The sequence below is a fragment of the Panthera leo genome, chromosome A1 (genome assembly GCF_018350215.1).
Source record: "Panthera leo isolate Ple1 chromosome A1, P.leo_Ple1_pat1.1, whole genome shotgun sequence".
Taxonomy (NCBI): domain Eukaryota; kingdom Metazoa; phylum Chordata; class Mammalia; order Carnivora; family Felidae; genus Panthera; species Panthera leo.
This window is the reverse complement of record NC_056679.1, coordinates 105,367,625-105,387,971: the sequence shown is the minus strand read 5'-3', so window position 1 is coordinate 105,387,971 and position 20,347 is coordinate 105,367,625. Positions and strand designations below refer to the sequence as shown.

Sequence of the window (20,347 nt, the reverse complement as noted above, 5' to 3'; positions counted from 1 at the left end):
TGGCCACAAAGATTGGGTCGTGTCCCTGCATGGGTATCCAACTCAAGCTAGGAAAGAATGCTTTATTGTACTTTTTCTAACTGGGAGTTGATGGAAAAATGCTTTCTTTTCTCTCTGGAGGAAAGATGGGGACAGCCTCTAGTTGCTTATGGCCACGTTTCCAGTCTCTTGTGACATCCCACTTGAGAGAATGAAGTCTCAATAGAGACAGAAGCAGAGATGAGTGTTGTCAGAATGTTTTGATAGTGTCTGAGACTCTGTATCCATTGGACTATAAGGCTAATGGCATGCCCTTTCTTAGTTTGTTTATGCCAATAAATCACCCTTTCTCCTTAAGCTATTATGACTGGGACATCTGTCATTTGCAAACAGAGGTCTGAGAACTGAAAACAAACATTTTATAAAAGGATACAAGATAACTAGAGGAGGGCTATTGTTCTGGTCTAGACATGTGTGTGGGAGGTGGGTCAACCCTAACTGGTGTGTGTTTAAATGGAGGGCATTGTGTGTTAAAGCTACCGACATCTTTGCAGACTTTACTTTCAAGTGTGTTAAGACGTAGGACAAGGTGACCACAGTCTCTGCGAATGAAAGCCAATATGACTCTGGGGCCACAAGTGCTTTGACAGTCTCCTGGACTATTGAATTCAGGTTGAGGAACATGGGAGTAATGGGAGAGCAAGAAAGTACAAATATTTGATTTAAGTCAGTCCACTGACTCACTTTTTCGGCCAAAAAAAGAAGCAACATATAGGTCCAAAACGAGTCACTCTTTTCATCCCTGATTGACCTTGGAATATCTGCCCTTATTTAAATTTGTAGCTGTTCATAATGCATTCAGGTTTTGTGGATTTTTCTTCTAGTAGCTTAAAAAAAACAAATACAGAGAAAAAAATGGGCACAGAAGGTGGGACTTAATGTTTTCTACCCTCTTTGAACCGTGAGAGTCCCAGTACCTCAGGATAATTTAATTTTGACCTACTCAAATATCAGAAGGACAAAATTAGACAGGATTTTTCATTAGACAGGATTTGTTATTAGACAGCAAATGATATTTTTGTCAACGATGAGAATTATATACCTTGCAGTATTATCTCTTTTCACTAGATGAAAAATATAGTCAATAAGTTGAAAGATTCTCTCAGGTGAATTGGAGAACTTTCTCCAATGTGCTGTACAATTATTATCAGTTTCTTATTACACAACTAACCTGAAATCTGGCTATGGTGCCCTAGGATAAAGACCTTTAAATGGATAATATCGTTGAGTGGATTTTATTCCCTAGGTTTTCATGATGGCAAAAGCAAATTCATAAGCTATCATTATGTTTTGTGGAAAGAGAAAAACAAATTGACCTTCAGCATTTTTTTTCAAGATGACTGTGTTCCATGCCATTTCATCCCCAGGATAGCACTTTTCAAAATAGAAAATTAAATCCAAACTCATATTAAAAGCTTTACCACATGGCCGGGATGCTGATGTGTCTCCCTTTCTGAAGCCACCACATCGCCTACTTTCCCCTCCTCCATTTATTTCCACGGTCCTCCTCTTTTTCCAGAATTATTTATGAATAATAAAGGAAACCAGAGGAAGAATAATGGCATGTTTCTGGTTTTACAAGAATGCCACACACGAGAGGAAGACATTTATCCAGGGGCCCACGGTTTTGCAAGAGATCCACCAGGCAGAATGAGGATGGATAGCACTTCTGTAGAACAGAGACAAAATAGCCTTCTGTTCAGAGGTGCATAGGCACACTGGGTAGTGTAAGTGGCTGTCTGGAGGCTGATGGCCTTAGGTGTTGCTCACACTAATCTGGGGCCAAGTAACCAACATCCCTAAGCCTCTGTTTATTCTTTGGGGATCCATAAATGTACTTACTTCAGAGCTTATTCTGAGACTTAAATTCATGTGAAGTGCTTAGCAAAATGCCTGGCACAAAGTATTAAATGGTAACTCATATCATGGCTAATGACGACGGTCTGAGGGGTCTTTTTCCCCCAATGTGTGTTTATAGTCTCTTAGAGAAGACTTAAAGATCTACACCAAAGCGGCTATTAAAATCTTTCTAAACCACCCAGATTTTCTCCTCTCCCAGCCTTGCCTGCTTGGTTCTGGCTCATTCACCTATTGTTTAAACGCTTTTTTTTTTTTTTTTTTTTTTTTTAACTTCCCTGGGCCTGCCTTAGCCTACAGGCCTGTCCACACTCATCTCCCCGCTCCACTCAAGAGCTTCATCCGTCGGGTCCTCCTTCGGCTCACCTCCCTCACTGCTGCCCAGCTTGTGCAGAGACGCTTATCAGTTCTTCCAAGTCCAGCTCTTCAGCCTCAGAGACTTTGCTTCAAGGAACTGCTTATTCATTCTCTGCCTCACTTACAGTGAAAGTGAACCCAGCCTGGAGTCAGTAGTTCGTGTAATGTCACTATTCATGTGGAAAGGAGGTCAGGCCAGGCCAGACCTGCATGCTGTTGGGCCAGTATGCTGCCTGGCACTGTGGCCCTGCTTTTAGCTCTGTTGCCAGTAAAACCATATATCTCGCAGGATAGAGGGCCGGCATGCATCTGTCACGTGGTAATACTGACCTCTAGGGGCTGGCTTTCCTTCACACAGAGTCTTTATCTTCTCATTCAGTTCCAGGACTGTGATGGCAGCCTCTTGCTTAGCTGTTGCCAAATCAGTTTGCAGCATTTTCAGTTTCCTTTTGTGCTTTAGTTTCTTAAAAAAAAAATAAGAGTTTCCATCACTAGAGACCCATGCATCAAAGGAATAAAAAGAACTGATGAAGTCTGGACAAACATGGCCTCGAAGCCCAGCTTACATGAACTGCTCTTGGATTATCTAGCTGAAGCCCTTTCTGAGGTCTGTGAAGCGGAGTGCTTGTGACCCTGTTGAAGCATTGCGGTAATAAAAGCCACTCTCTACATTCGAGTATCTTTTACCCTCTTGAAAGGTTTTCATGTGCATCCGAACCTTGTATTTTGGTCACTTGTAATAGAGGCAATTGGAGATCAACTTTAGTTGGCGGTTGACATTTTACCACTGAGGTGCCAGTGCCTAAAAGGGTCTGACTTTTTTTCCCAGTCTGCAAGTAAACTCCCGTGAGATAGAGCCTTGTTTCTGTCTAATGTTCCACGCTAACACCATAATGGTTTGCATTCAAATAAACTCTGAAGAGTGTGATGCTAGCATGAAATGCTGATGTTTGCAGATATTTACCATGGTATCTATACAGGGAAAGTGATCAGGGGTACAAATGGTTAAGCAGTAGAAGACAGGAATTGCTTGCTATAAAATAATCTGATTGATGACATCTAAACCTTTGAAAGAACTACTTTAGGAAGGTGTTACCTAACCCAAGGGTTCACCTTGAGACTTTATGACTACTCCTTTTATGGGTGGCAAAATGAATTTGATTTGTCAAAACCAGATGTAGCTGTCACTACAGAGAAGCCATCTATTGTGAAAAGTTTCGTATTTGCACTTGGGTGATGCTATCTTTCCACTGACGGGCTCACTTTGCCAAGTCTGAATGGACTGGTAATTAGGAATCCCAGAAAATAAATGACTAACATTTCTTATCAGACCTAAATCTTGAGATAGAGGAAAAGAATGGCTTTTGCACACCAAGGAAAACTTCACATAGAAAACATCAGGTGGTAGGGAATGGCTGGGAATGGCTCCCTTTTTTTTTTTTTTTTTTGAGAGTGAAACCAGTAAAATCAGTTTTTCGAATATGGGATTAGATAGTCATGGACATCCCATTTCATTCATTCATTCATTCATTCATTTTTTTAGAGAGTGAGCTGGGGAGACGGGCAAAGAGATAAAAAAAGAGAGAAAGAATCTCAAGCAGGCTTCACGCTGAGCCTGGAACCCAACACAGAGCTTGATCCCACAACCCTATGATCATGACCTGGGCTGAAATCAAGAGGTGGACACTCAATGGACTGAGCCACCCAGCCACCCCCTAAACCCCCCATTTTAAAGACAGATCGTCTTTTAGGCTGAAGCAGGATTAGGATTTCATGAAAGCTGAATTAATGACATACATATGGCTAAGACAGAATGTGTTATTCAAATGAGCATGGTAGTCATGGAACTTCTAGGGATTTGGAAGGGTAGAATCTGGCATGGTTCCCCAGCACGGTTCAGTTGAGAGGTGCCCTGATCCACAGCATGAGCTCCTGGTTGGTTCAGCAGTTCTCCTAGAGTGTAGTTAGTAATCACAGACTCATTCCATTATGCTAATTATGAAGCACCCTTTTGGTGTCTGTCATGATGCTGTCCAGTTGTTGAAACATCATTGCTGATAAGGCTCCATGGCACTCACAGCTTCTAACTACTTCCATGCCTCTGAGTCTGTTCATCAAAAGCCTTCACCATCTGGCCCACCCTTAGGGTTAGTTCAGGGAGAAACTGAGCTGATCAAGAAATGTCTGGGTATTTGATAGCTGTGTTTCCCATAGTAAGTTATTAGGTTGGCATGTTCATTGTTACCTCCCTATCTTATCAGTTGGTTTCTGTTTGTTCATGAGGACCTCATCCATTGCAAGTCTGGGGCGATAATGCCTCTGAGGCCCTGTGTGATTTTCTACATCCTGTCCTGATGCTGCTTCAGGACTGTTCCATGCTCAGATTTTTCACCCTTTGTTTTTATCATTTAGAACTTAGGAGCTAGAAAGTGGGAGGAATGATGTTGAAAGTGAGAAAGTAAAGGAAATGAGGGAAAGAATGGCAAAGGGATTCTGAAGACAGTGTTAACTGAAAGTGTCAGAAAAAGGGGCACGTGGGTGGCTCAGTTGTTGAGACATCTGACTCTTGATTTTGGCTCAGGTCATGATCTCTTGGTTCGTGGGACCAAGTGCCACATCCAGCTCTGTGCTAACAGTGGGGAGCCTGCTTGGAATTCTCTCTAACCTCTCTTTCCTCCCCTCCCCCGCACTCTTTCACAGCGCACATGCTCTCTCTCTCAAAATAAATAAACTTAAAAAAAAGTGTCAGAAAATAACCAATAATGGCATGCGTGCTGACACATTAGAGATTAAGTGTGAGGGTGAATGTACCTTACACTGACCTATATAAAAAAGTTAGGGTGATGGATAGAAAGAGTAACCAATAGACAAGTGACAAATCAGAGTTAGCAAAACGGTAATTTAATCTAGTTATTAAGTATATAGATGTTTACTGTAAAAGTCCTTCAACTTTTCCGTGCTTGGAATTTTCTATAAGGAAATACTGAGAGGAGTAAGAAGAAAAGATTTCATTTCATCACATTGCTTCTCCCTTAATTCTTTTTTTTTTTTTTATCACTTTAGGTTGTTTTATTTTGTGCCCCCCCTCGCTCCCTCCCCACCAAAGAAAACAAAACAAAACAAAAAAAAACACACCACAAATCCTCTAATAAGAATTGCAGGTGGTTTTCTTGGGAGGTAATGAGAAGCAACACTTTGAAGATATATAACATAGAAAGAAAGTAAAGGTTGTGCTAATGAATGGATTTCCACTGTTGCCAAATTGGTCTCTGTCCTACTGGAAAACTTCTTTTTTTTAAATTCAAGTTAGTTAACATATAATGTAGTATTGGCTTCAGGAGTAGAATTTAGGCATTCATCACTTAGATACAACACCCAGTGCTTATCCCAACAAGTGCACAAACCATTGCCCATTTAGTCCATTCCCCACCCACCTCCTCTCCAGCAACCCTCAGCTTGTTCTCTATTGTTAAGACTCTGTTATGGTTTGCCTCCCTGTTTTTATCTTATTTTACTTTTCCTTCCCTTCCCCTATTTTCACATTTTGCTTCTTAAATTCCACCTTTGAGTGAAATCATAGCATGCTTGTCTTTCTCCGACTTAATTCACTTAGCATAATATACTCTTGTTCCATCCACATTATTGCAAATGGCAAGATTTCATTCTTTTTGATTACTAGTAATATTCCTGTGTGTGTGTGTGTGTGTGTGTGTGTGTGTGTGTGTGTGTGTGTGTCTATCATATCTTCTTTATCCGTTCATCAGGTGATGGACATTTGGGCTCTTTCCATAGTTTGGCTGTTGTTGGTAATGCTGCTATAAACATTGGGGTGCACGTTCCCCTTCAAATCAGCATTTTTGTATTCTTTGGATAAATACCTAGTAGTACAGTTGCTGGGTCATAGGGTGGTTATATTTTTATCTTTTGGAGAACCTCCATCCTCTCTGCCAAAGGGACTGCACCAGTTTGCATTCCTACCAACAGGGTAAAAACAGTTCCTCACCAACATCTGTTGTTTCCTGAGTTGTTAATTTTAGTCATTCTGACAGGTGTGAGATGGTATCTCATTATGGTTTTGATCTGTATTTCCCTGATGATGAGTGGTCTTGAGTATCTTTTCATGGGTCTGTTAGCCACCATGTCTTCTTTGGAAAAGTGTCTATTCAGGTCCTCTGCCCATTTCTTCACTGAATTTTTTTTTTTTTTTTTTGGTGTTGAGTTTGATAAGTTCTTTATAGATTTTGGATATTAAGCCTTTATCCAATATTTCATTGCAAATATTTTCTCCCATTCTTTTGGTTGCCTTTTAATTTTGTTAATTGTTTCCTTCACTGTACAGAAGCTTCTTATCTTGATGAGGTCCCAATAGTTCATTTTTGCTTTTGTTTCCCTTGCCTCTGGAGACATGTTGAGTAAGAAGTTGCTGTGGTCAAAGTCAAAGAGCTTGCTTCCTGTGTTCTCCTCTAAGATTCTGATGGTTTGCTGGGTTCTCCCTTAATTCTTAATAGATGGTATTCACATTCTGAAATCATTTTGCAATGATTCATATGCAGATAAGTATTATTTTTTGAAACTTTTCTCAAAGTAGGCATTGATAGTAAATAAACCTAAGCAAAAACTAAATGTAACTTGGAAAGACTCGGTGAGGTGGCCAACAGGGGCTGGCATGGTGTCACCAAGAAAAAGTCTTTATCAAGCTACATTTCTGTTTTGACAGGATGAATTGGTGGATAGAGTGACTTGATGAATATGTGTCAGTGGAAAGACATAATGCTTCTCAATATCAGTTAAACATTTCACCTTTTCAGTTAAAAAAACTTCATTCCTTAAAAAAAATCAAATTTTCAGACCACCTTTTTATCTTCCTCTTATGGTGATTGTATGTTTTGCCTTTATTATTGTTATGATATTTGTATATTTGCCTTATGATCTGAAAAAGTAAGTGAGGATATTTAGTTTGGAGAAGACAGTATACAGGGGAGTCATGACATGTGACTTCAGTGATCTAAGGTACTATTCAAGAGGAGAGGAAGTTGAGTTAAACAGTATTATTTTAGAGATACCTGGGGAACAATAAGTAAAGAAGTCAAGAGGAGGCAGATTTTGGCACAACGTGAGAAAGCACCCTCCAATAATCAGGGCTGCATTCATAACAAGGTAGGATGGGTCCTGGCAAAGGCCTCCTGCTCTGGGAATGATCAAGCAGAGACTGGATGAACATCTTCAGGCAGGCCCATGGTAAACTCTGGGACCTGGGTCGGGAGGTAATTAGAGGTCTGGCTTACCCCCAATTCTTTCCACCTCTGGCTTCCTCCAGTCTCTTAGGGGCACAGCACATTTATGAATGGATACCTCAGCCCTCAAAGTCTCTGAGATGGGTACAGTTTTCAGGGATCCCTTAAAAACAGCTCTGGAATTTGTGAGATGTTCTGTAGGAAGGCCAAAAAAGGCCTGTGGGGACCTTATTCAAGGATATTATCCTTATTCAAGGATATCCTTATTCAGGATAATGTGACCCAAAATGTGCAAACTTTATTATTTAGCTATAATGGAAAGGGGAAGGGAAGTTTAGATTTAAACAAAAAATTGAATAAAGAACCTTGATTTGTTCTATTGGGATCTTTTGGTTGTTCAAACCAGTTGTTAAAAGAGTTTAACAACTTTGTCTTTTTTTTTTTTTCTTTTCTCCAGACAGAACTGCTGTATGCTATTAATTCATAGATCTAACCAAGCCCTTTGGGCATTTCTAAAAATTCAGTTTGCCAACATGTTTTTTATTAGTCATAGACATCAAATGATTTCAGCAATGATAATATTTTCCTTTGCTTTTTTGGCATTCTTTAGCCAGGCAACCCAAGTGTTGTACTTGAATGTAATTGAGTCTGTTATTGTCTCCTTAGTAACTAGGAACTCCTGTCCATGATTACTGAAAGGACAGGAAGGCTTTATAGCTTGGAGGTAAATTCCTATTACCTTGCTCTTTTCCTACTTCTCCTACAGGGCGGACAGAAGGAGGAAATCATGTATTTGTGCAATGTTTTGAAAAGGAAATATCTATCCATATCACATTGCTGAATAGCTTGCATTATACCAAGTCATCGGGAATTAGAAATCATCAGGGAACTATTTATAGATGAGTTTCATCACAAAGTTGCCAGCATTGTTTAAAATTTCTTGGTCTTTGCACATACTTTGAACTGTGGCCTCAGATTCTAAGCCCAGGCTTTGTCAACTATTGGCCATGAGAAATTGGGCTGGGCTTATGACATTTCCAGGTCCCTAATCCCATGTCACATAGCTGGTGGAGAGTCATTGACATAGCATACAAATGACAGTATCCAGTTCTATAGTTGCAAAGTAGTAGATAGGTCTTTCTCTTTTGTCGTTATTCCTTGAAACACATCAGGGAAACTCTCGACCCTCCACTAAAAACACTAAGGTATCCTTTCTAAAGAGGTCTTTGTCACACTTTAGAAAATGAAATTTGTTCTTTAACAAGAGCAAGATTTGTCTTCTTCTCTTTCAAGATTTGTCTTCTTTTCTTTCTCCTTCCCCATCTTCCTCCACTTCCTCTTCTTTCTTCTTCTAAAGCAAGCTTTCTGCATAATTGCAGTGATCTTCTCCTCACTTTGGATGGGTAGACAAAACTTAATGTCCTGAAAACAGATATGCAAATAACCTTGATCCATTCCACTGCCAGAGCTGGCCGGATGCCTGGCAGAGTAGGTGGCTGCCTTGGTGGAATGATGTGAGCAGCTTTCTAAAGCCCTACCTCTTGCTGCCTGTGGCATCTATGTCAGGCTTGCCGGAGCATAGCTTCTTCCCACCTTGTCTGAAATCCACCCCATTAAGTCCCCTTCGTTACTTAGCAGAGATAACAAAGACAGGTTTTGTCTCCAGAGGCCACTGATAAAATGCTCACTACCAAGAACATAAAAGAGAATTTGGTTTGAATACAGAACATAGAAGCAGATTTCCCCTTTCATGTCTTTTCTATAATAGCCCATTGTTAATAACAAAACGAATTAAAGTGATGATAGTAGCTTTTGGGTACAACTCGGCTTAAAAAATCAATTTTACATTTCTTGTTTTGTATTTATGCCATCCTTAGGTAAATATTTTAGAAGTCTAGGAATGGCAAATAGGTGCCTTGTAGTTTCCTTTCTACTCCATGGCAGGCCCTCACTTTGGGGATTTTTTCACCCCAGTTTGCATCAGTGACTTCACAATCCTTAATCCACACTCCCAGCAGCCACTGCTCATTGATGAAACCTAATTGTTATCTATGATCTTGTCTCTGTTTTGTAGGTAAGAGAATTGAGGACCCAGGAGAACTTGAGTAGATCATGGTAACCATAATCTCTTAGTAAGTAGCTAACTTGACTTGAACTGAGTTCTTTTGATTCCAAAGACTGATTTTTCTTCTCAGTGGTAGCATAAAGCTTCACTAATCAATAGCACCATTAATTTTTAAGTTACTTAAAGCTAACTTTGTTAGTGACACTGAGTGTGAGTGGCTCTACTTAGTGGAAGTAGAAAGGCAACAAAACAGACTTGGTTATAAAAGAGTGATGCTGAAGTGTGATGGTGAGGCACTTATAACATGGATTGCTATGATATCACTAGAGAACCTAAGAAATAAAGGAAAGGTGTAATGAACCCAACTAAGGGCTGTCTGTGCCAGGTGTTGCTCTGAGCTCTCTTAGTGTCTTTCATAAAAGGATCTTGGATTGATCCTGGTGATTGTGACCATTTTGTTAGGTCATCTGAAGTGACAAAGAGTAGATCAGATGAAACTTATTTACAAAACACCTTGAATGAAAGACCAATCACAAATGCGAAACAGAGCATAGTCTCCATTCATTTAACAAGGTTACGGGGATTAGTTAATACACAAACCTTTAGGCCTCATCTCAGCCTTGACCAAGAGTCCGGCCCCACGTAACCGCTGTTGATGTTTCATGACCAACATGAAACATAGTCAGACTTGGGAAATCATAGCTGACACTTTACAGTTCTCTAAAGTATTCCTCCCATCTGAATAGCTTATTTTGTGTTAAAGCATGCTATAGAAATAAATTTTATTTCTGTTTCCTACTCCCAGAGGATTTGGAAGTTGTAATAAAAAGAAAACAAAATCCCAGTAATTAATTAGACAAACATCTTGAGTCACTACAGAAGAGTTTACCTATAGTTGGAGCCAAGTCTCAGTTCTTTCCCTCTATGGGATAAATAATTCTTAGAGACAGAGGCAAAGTTTGCCAGTAGATGTCCTAGTTTCCAGAAATGCCTGTGCACGTGTTTATGTAAGACAAGTAACAAATTAATACAAGATAAAGAGAGAACTTACACTTGAAATGAAATCCAATGATAAGGTAGACATGTCTAACAATAGAACTGTCCAACAGTTGAAAATTTTGCCAAGGACCATAAGCTACCCCTCCTTGCATGTAGTACACAGACTTACTGAGAATGTTCAAGAGAGAAGCTAATGCTTACCATGTATAATAAGCCAGGCATAGTTCTGAGAAGTTGATACATTTATACATTACTACTTAATTTCTTTTTTTGTAGCAAACCAGTGAAGTAGAACTATTATCAATTCCCTGTTTAAATGTAAACCCTGAAGTACATAGATCTTTAAGTAACTTTCCCAAAGTCAAATGGTGACTCACAGTTCAAATCTGAGCAGTCCAGCTTTAGACTGTCCCTTCCATTCCTATGCCATGAATGCCTCAATATCATACTAAGGGTCCTACATTGTGAACTGTGTAAATGAGATGGCATTTTATATTCTATAAGTCCATTTCTTTTTTTTTTTTAATAAATATTTTTTTATTTTTAAATTTTTTTTAATGTTTTATTTATTTTTGAGACAGGGAGAGACAGAGCCTTAACAGGGGAGGGTCAGAGAGAGGGAGACACAGAATCTGAAACAGGCTCCAGGCTCTGAGCCGTCAGCACAGAGCCTGACGCGGGGCTCGAACTCACAGACTGCGAGATCATGACCTGAGCCGAAGTCGGCCGCTTAACCGGCTGAGCCACCCAGGTGCCCTAAATCCATTTCTTAAAGTAAGAAGTGTTCAGTTTCTGATCATGAAGCTTTGAGACATGGGCTGACCCCTTAGCACAATTTAGGAAATCAGATAGAATCACTGAATCCTACATGACACAGAATTGAGTACAGTCTTTGAAACCAAATTGCCCAACCCTAGCATTTTAAAGATGTGGGAGTATAAGCAGAGAAAAATGACATGATTTGGCCAGTATCATAGCTAATAAAACTGCAAGAGACAAGACTCAAAGTCAGATTCTCTGACTCCTCATTTCAGTGTGTGTGTGTGTGTGTGTGTGTGTGTGTGTGTGTGTGTGTGTGTTTTCCCACTATATCATGTTGCTCCTTAGCCATACAAGCTGAAGGGCAGTGAAATGAGTATATGATTGAAACTTGGAGCAGTAACTAAAACCCCCAAGGTATAAGATCCCAGCGTCAAAAATAGCAGTTATTTAGGCAGGTACTTTACCTTAAGTCTCTTGTCACACAGAGAGCTATAAAGGACTGGATTCAGGTCACTCTATACAGTACATATTGGGGTTACATTTGACAGAAAGCAGAATTGTTACGGGTCCCTGGGTGGCTCAGTCGGTTGGGCATCCAACTTGAGCTCAGATCATGATCTCACAGTTTGTGAGTTTGAGCCCCACATAGGGCTCTGTGCTGAGAGCTCAGAACCGAGCCCACTTTGGTTTCTCCCTCTCTCTCTCTCTCTCTCTCTCTCTCTCTTCCCCTCCCCAACTTGTGCTCTGTCTCTCTCTCTCTCAAAAATAAATAAACATTAAATATTTTTTAAAAAAAGAAAAGAAAGCAGAGTTGTTAGATAATTGAGATCCCTTTCACTTCAAAGAAACAAGAAGCTGGACCCATAAGAGAAACTTGCCCTCATACAGCATTAGAATATCTGTACTCAGTCAAACAAACTCACTCCTAAGATTAAGGGGTGCTGCCTACCTGTAAGCTCTTTTTTGTGTGAGTGTAACCCTGCCTTATCATTCTTACCCAGTAAACATTAATCAGGCTGGCAACCAAGAGTTTTGAGAAAGGAAGAACCTACAGTGCAATAATTCAATAAATAAATTTTCATACTGGCTGAGCACAGCACAAAATAAAACTGAGTGTTCACAAGGTCTTTCTCAAAAAGAAAGTGTAGTCGGTGCTTGGTAAAGCCCAAATCCGATTTTTGGTCTTACAGTCTCAAATCACACCCTGAGAACAGAGAGAGAAGTGCCTTGTCACACCTAACAGAGCCTCCTAGGAAGCTGTTTTCCAGTCCAATCTTCCCCGGGGACAGAGAGAACCCAAAGGGCCAAAGCTGTACATGAAGCAATTTGACTTTCTCAGCCCCACCTCTACAGGTATTGGTATCACTGGCAAACTGCTATAGAAAGTGACGTGGGTGGAAGAGAACAGAAGCCAGAGTACAGAATATATAGGTGGGGGGGAAAGAATTCCCATGTCTGCCTTGTGAAAGTGCTGCCAAGCTCTTCCAACATGATTATAAAAATTATGAAAATGTTTTTCTCTGCAATGACTTTATAATAGGGCACATGCTTGTTTTTGTTTTCTTTCATTCTGTTCTGTGCCCAAAACTCCTTTTGAACTTGACTAAGGCAGCCTTCTGAGCGGAAATTGGCAGCTATTGGCCATATATGACTTACCCTGAATCATAAAGCAAAGACATGTGTTTGAAGACTGGAAAATTAAGATGCTGAAGCACCAAGGTGCTTAAATCACCTTGAAGGGTTTTCTGGTGTGGTAAAGAGAACCTAATTAAGTTAACCTTCTCAGTAAATCTCTCCTTCAGAAATCCCACTCTGCCTGGAAAGCAGAGAAATGACAGGGGATACAAGCTCAGTGAGTGTAAGAGTTGGCCCTTAAGATAACTGACGAAAATGATAAGGAACTCTAAATAGAGGAAAGGAGAATAGTCATAAGAGGATAAATGATTCTCATATAGCATGATCAAGCTTTGTACAGTGTGTAAGAAAATAGAGAAAGCAGCAAAGTGGGAAGCTTTCTGCAATATGTATTTTTCCCATGAAATACCATATTCAAAAAACTGCTCTCTGAATGCAGAATTAACACATTTTTTACAGCATAAACTTGTAAGTTTAAAGTTAAATGGACTTCGGGGCGCCTGGATGGCGCAGTCGGTTAAGCGTCCGACTTCAGCCAGGTCACGATCTCGCGGTCCATGAGTTCGAGCCCCGCGTCAGGCTCTGGGCTGATGGCTCGGAGCCTGGAGCCTGTTTCTGATTCTGTGTCTCCCTCTCTCTCTGCCCCTCCCCCGTTCATGCTCTGTCTCTCTCTCTGTCCCAAAAATAAATAAAAAACGTTGAAAAAAAAATGTAAAGTTAAATGGACTTGATTTCATGTATAACAATGTTAAAACTAATAAAGTGAGTGCATGGCTGAGTGTTTTGTACGTTGTTGAGTGGCATGACATTAGTTGATATTGTTACTGCTATTATTATCTTAGAATCTTTACTCTGAGAACTTCTGAGCTAGTGGTTCTTAAAAATTAATTATCGAACATAAGTCCTTACAGTAATATCTGTTAGTTGAGTATTATATAGCTGCAATTAAATAAGTAATTTGTCTATTCTTTAATTTTTTTTCTTTTCTTTTTTATATTTTTATTTTAGCAGCCGAAAAGGGCAAAAGGAGAGAGAGAGAGAGAGAGAGAGAGAGAAAGAAAGAGAGAGAGTGATAGAACATCAAGCAGGCTCCATGCTCAGCATGGAGACCAACACAGGGCTTGATCCCATGACCCTGGAATCATGACCTGAACCAAAACCCAGAGTCATCCACTCAACGCACTGAGCCACCCAGATGCCCCTCTTTTCTTTCTTTCTTTCTTTCCTTTCTTTCTTTTCTTTCTTTCTTTCTTTTCTTTCTTTCTTTCTTTCTTTCTTTCTTTCTTTCTTTCTTTCTTTCTTTCGAGAGAATGTGAGCATGAGCAAGGAAAGGGCAGAGGGAGAGAGGGAGAGAGAATCCTAAGCAAGTTCCATGCTCAGCACAGAGCCCAATGCAGGGCTCAATCATATGACCACAAGATCACAACTTGAGCTGATAATGAGTTGGACACTCAACCGACTGAGCCACCAGGCACCCCTATTCTTCAACTTTTCAGTTGCTTTAATGTGGTGTATGTCTAGAAACAAAAGTGGTTGCATAAGAGTCAAAAATCTCAAGCCAAGTTTTCCCCTAAGAAACTTTGAAGCGTCCAATTAGGTTTGTTGTTAACAATGTTTGACACTTAGTTTGATCAAGGACATTGAAATATGTGTGGAGAAATCACCAGAAATTAAAGCATTGAACTTGGATCCTTGCTCAAGATGTGATTTACCTTTCTGACTCTTTCATTTAAAAAAAAAAAGGGTTCACTTGAATATTAGACTAATTGGGCAATATAAATTCAAGTGAATGGAATAAATTCATGAAGCAGATGGTGGGAAGTCACACACATCTAGCACTACTGACCCACAGACCAGAACCAATGATAGAAAGTCTTGCCTATGTTGACACCAACTACTTTTATCTAGAACATAAGATAGTGTTTAGCAGTTCAGTTGATACTGCTACTCTAAAAATTCTCTTTTCTTGATTTTCCTCGTCTCAGTTTCTTCTCACCCAGTCACTGTTATAAAGAGGAGGTCATATTATAAGAAAGACTCCGACAGCATAGCAAGGATCACTAAAACAGTGTCTTGGCCTTCAGTTAGAAAAACCAAGTTCCTCAAGATGCTGGAGATACAAAGCAAAGAAAACAGTTGGTAATCATATAAATTACAAACATACAGTCTTGACAACACCTATAACTATAACCCAGTGACTAAAACCGAACTATCTTGAAGTTCCTTTGCCCGTGATTTGCAGGGCAAGGTCACTCTGGTAGTCTGACTGCAAAGACATTTTGTAGTCTCCTCTCCAATTCTGTTCACATTCATGCTATCTGATGAATGTCTACTGAGGAGGCATGCATAATAGGTGACATTTTATCTAGTAATGGTGACATTGTAGACTGTGTCCATTTGATCCCACACACACAAAACTCATTTCCAATAGTGCAACAAAATCTCTATTTTCTTTTCTCAGAGAAAACCTTTCAATCTGACAATGTTAGCTTAGTATCTCTCTCAGGGTTTTCCTGCAATTCCTGCCCCTTCACCACTGAGGCAATGCACCATAAACCTTTAAAGATGGAAGAAGAAATAGCAGTGGTTTGCCACATCCGAAGACTTCCGTACTGAAAAGTGTCAGTCCTGTTCTGTGGAGGGATCTTTTCACAGACCCGGGGAAATGGTCTCAACATTAAGCAGTATTTGCAACCTAAATCTAGTTTCATTCCTCATACACAATGTTCCAGCTGTGACTTTAGTTAAAAATTTTTATCTTGTCCTTCTTCACTATTTAGAGAAGCTGTCTCGTCTATGTCATGAAGCCATATTTCACAGGTAGAGAGACAAAGATATTTAGATTTATTTATGGTTCTTTTCAATATTCCTTAGAACAAAAGATTAATTTCAGAATCTGACCTTATGTGTGAATTGGGTTATATGTGTGCAAGACAGAGTTGTAAAGGCATACCCAGTAAAGGAAATATTAGATGCTTGTGAATCATATGTAGAAAGTCAGAGAGGGAGGCAAAGGTGTGGTGATTATGTAAACTCTTGCTATGTGGATATTAGCAAGTTTCATATTGCATATTTTAACAAGTCTAGACAAACGTCCTTGTCATAAAACAAGTCATCAAATATAGATCATTGCTTGGTTTTGTTGGACTTAAGAATCTGTTACTCTCATTTCAGTCTTTAGCAAAATACTTTCTCTGCTTCCATTAAGAAACCTAGCAGTGAAAAGACAGTACCTGAATCTGAACTCTCAAACAGAAATCTTTGATTAGATTTCAGAGTCCTATCTGGTAGACTTCCAAGCCTGTTCCCATCAACATACCTGCATCTCAGATATGCAAGGATAATGGGTAGGGAGGGGAATATGTGGACTGGGCTTAAAGCCACTTTGCCTCATGTCTTGCTAGTGACTAGTGGTGTCACAACTTCCCAGAGTCTGAGACTGCAAGATTTAGAGTAATCAGATGAGTTGTTAATCGGGAACAGGTTGAAGGTGTCCCAAGGTATACAAATGGTGAGTTGTCTATTCTAGTCCTGACCCAGAAAACGTTCAGGAGCCATATTTGATCAGTTCTGCTTTAGAGAGGAACTTTCAGGTCATTGTTAGTGATAATAGGAACAATGTTGTACTGATAGGAAACCATTAAGATTTGAAAATGTCAGGACCCCAGAAAAATATATACTTGGGACACCTTGGACTGAATCTGATCCCCACCCCCAGGTAAGAATGAGGCTGACCTGGAGCCAGACAAACTTCTATAAAACTAAAGTTCAGGAGATACACAAGAAATAAATCTTTTTGACAGTCTGAAAGAATGAATAGATAAATAATATGCTTCCTAATTTTGCTCACATATCATGTATCAGAGTCTAAGCTGACTTCTCCTTCCTTTAATTTCAATTCTATAGTGCCTTATGTCAACTGACAATATCAATTACTGAGTCTAGGCTTTTCCACTGAAGATATTTTTTTAAAAATTTTTAATTACTGCAAAAACGTATGGCATGAAATTTACCATAAAACCATTTCTAAGTGTACTGTTCAGTAGTGTATGTACCTTGTTGTGCAACCAACCCGTAGAAATTTTTTTTCTGGAAAAATTGAGACTCTGCACCTATTAAATAACAGCTCACCATCTTTTCAGACCCTGGAAACCACCATTCTACTTTCTTTTTTGTAAATTTGACTACTCTCATACCTCGTATAAATGGAAACATATAATATGTATCTTTTGGTGACTTATATCACTTAGTCTAGTGTCCTCAAGGTTCGTCCATGTTTTAGCATGTGACAGGATTTCCTCCCCTTTTTTTTTTCTTTTAAGTAGGCTCCATGACCAATGTGGGACTCCTTCCTTTTTAGGGCTGAATAATAGTCCATTGTATGTCAATATCAAATTTGGTTTGTCCATTCATCTGTTGATGGACACATGGGTTGCTTACACTTCTTGGGTCTTGTATGAAAGACATTTCTTGAAATAGTGATCATAGCTATACAATAATTATAATACTTGCCTTTCCTAGGTGACTGAAACTTTTCATCTTTTCATTACAGATTGCATTTTTGTCTCCAAAAAAATGTTTACTTTTGTTTTTATTGTCAACAAACTACAGTGGTTCTAAAGTGAGAAGACACTGAGAAGCCATCTCAGGTCTTACAAAGTATTTTGGTAAGGCAATTTCTATAATAGATCTCTAAAATTAGAAATCGAATCCTTTCCAATCCTAAAATCACTCCTTTTATGTCTGACATTGGGTCTTTTTTTTTTTTTTTTTTTTTTATGAAGGAAAGGTCTATACTAGTATCATTATGACTTACAATTTTTTTACTAGGAAATGGAAAATTCCCCTGGCAGACAAACGGGCCTGGAGTCACTAAGCATACATAATTCAAGAAAGCAATAGCCTAAGAAATGGGTAAAAGTTGATACATATCAGTTGTTGTTAGAAAAGAAACGCATAGGGGCACCTGGGTGGCTCACTCGGTTAAGTGTCTGACTTCAGCTCAGGTCATGATCTCATAGTTTGTGGGTTTGAGCCCGGTGTTGGGGTCTGTGCTGACAGCTCAGATCCTGGAGACTTACTCTGATTCTCTGTCTCCCTGTCTCACTCTGCCCCTCACCTGCTCACACACACACTCTCTCTGTCTCTCAAAAATAAATAAACATTAAAAAATAAAAAAGAAAAGAAACACACAGGAGAAGGTTATTATCAGAGAAGCCAAGTCAGTGATGAGTTGCTCTTTTTCCTTCACTGACCTTGCAGAAGGGGGCTGTTAAGACTTCACCTCCTGTTTTATACTTTGACATCTGCACATCAAATCCACCTGAGAAGTTGTTGAGCTCAGCTCAAGTTTCTTTCCAGGTCTACTCAATCAAAATTTGAGAGAATTTGGAAGTAGGTTGGGTAATCCAGCTTTTAAGCTTTGGTTGGTTCTGATGTGCACATCTATAATGGTCAACTAGAGGGATATCTACAGACAAGAGCCAGGTGCTGTTTACAAAGACAGTATGAGTGTCCTAAGGACATATGTGTGTTGTATGCATGACGCAGGCATGAGTGTGAGTTGGGAAAAAGGGGAAAACAGCAGAAAAACTCCAGAAAGACGGAGAAAACTCCAGAAAGTTGCACATGTGGGAGGCTTGGTCTATGCAGGCTTGGTCTATGTAACATGTCTGCTATTTTTTTCATAGATGACTAATTTCAGCTGTAGAAAGAAAGGAATTAATTGGAGCAAAGGAGTATCAGGTTCTGGGAATAATACTATGATATGGCAGTGCAGTTAAAGAATTTGTGGAGTATATCAGCTTCCTTCCTTAGGGTACATGTGAAGAGATTGTAATCACAATGCCACACTTCAACCAAGCCATTCGAAGTTCCAGCACTCCTTCTCTCTCTGACTTGGAAAAAAAAACAAAAAACCTCAGTTTTTCTGATCCTTATTTCTTACCCCTGAGTCCTTTAGAACTCTTTTCAGGTCACAAAAGTAAGGAAAGTTCCCATCCCTGCTTTCACACTCATTGCATTATTCAAAGTTATTTCAATGACTTTCATAAGCTTCAAAGAGTTCTAGCAGGAACATTCTAAGTCCTGTTCTCAATTCTGTCAACAACACAGTAATGTGAGGCGAGTGCCTGGTGTTCACTTTCTCTAATGACAAATGGAAATTTTTAAACTACCTCAGGGTTTACATATGGATGAATTAACTCATCCTGATTAAAACCTCCGAGCCTCAAATGTTCAAAATGAGATGGGGAACAGAGACAATAAAAAGGATACTTCAAGAAAATCTTTTTTTTATCTGTAAAGTCATATTTTATATTTCTTGTGTAAAAGTAACTCAAGATGTTTAAAAAAGGTAACTCGTGCTTATTAAATGCTTTAAGTTCCTTGATAATCCCTGTGAGCACTTAACACAGACACACACACACACACACACACACACACACAGCTGAAAAGGAATTGTCATTTTTGCAGCATAAAATATCTCAAAGATTTTTAAGAGGTAGCCTAATTTTGTCCATTATGGGTGGAAAATTTTATAGGACCTCAAAGTACTCCAAGGTATTCCAGTATATGAAAAAGAGGAATGTAATGTAGTCTAAAAAGGTTTGATGTGGAATGTAGTTACTATCAAGTCTTGGCTCATTTGTGTTATTTCAGGTTTTTTTTTCTATAATATCACAAACTGGAGTCACACTGTGCATATTTTTAAGGAGATAAAATATCTATTGTATCTAATTATTTCTTTATTAATTTTCTCAATTGCTTTATTTTTCAATAGGACTGTTATTACTATTTTCTATGATAGAGTAAATGGGGAAAAACTGTAAATTAGATAAGGAATTATACTAGAAATGCTATTTCTATCAACCTGGCAGAGCCAAGAGAGCATATCAACAAGAGTTGAAAATTTCTACTGGCCTGATCCCAATTTTCCAAGCACATAATCTACTAAAAAACTTCTTAGATGAAGACTTTTGAGGCTATGTTTTTCTGACCAGGTTAAACATTCCAAATCAGATAAAAATTTAAGAGAGAATCCAGCTCATTAGAAAGAGCTGTTTTTCTGTGATTCTCAATAATTTAGTTTTGTTCAATAAACACTGTGTTAGGTGCCAGCCTCTGAGGCAGATTTTGGGAATGGAAAGGTAAAGCATAATCCCTTCTCTTTGGAAGCTCTTTGTCTTGTGAGAGAGACGAGTACATTAACATCTAGTGTAATATTTTGTGGCAGAGCATGTATAGAGTCGGAGGGGGTCCTTAGCCCTCCCTTGGTGGAGGGGGTCAAAGACAGTTTCCTAGGTGAAATATTGCATGACCTGAATCTTAAAACATGTATTGGATAGATTAGAGAGAAAGAGGTACAGGACAAGGTCATTCCAGTATACATAAGACTAGT

The 20,347-nt window shown here is 39.2% G+C and overlaps 1 protein-coding gene across 1 annotated transcript in view; it reads right to left on the bottom strand.

Moving 5' to 3' along the window:
• Positions 1 to 20,347, bottom strand: part of CCDC192 (coiled-coil domain containing 192) — a 213,125-nt gene that overhangs the window by 65,983 nt on the left and 126,795 nt on the right. Inside the window, exon 6 of the mRNA XM_042934254.1 lies at positions 2,584 to 2,716. Coding sequence (XP_042790188.1) covers positions 2,584 to 2,716 — 133 coding nt within the window. The remainder of the gene's footprint in view (positions 1 to 2,583; positions 2,717 to 20,347) is intronic.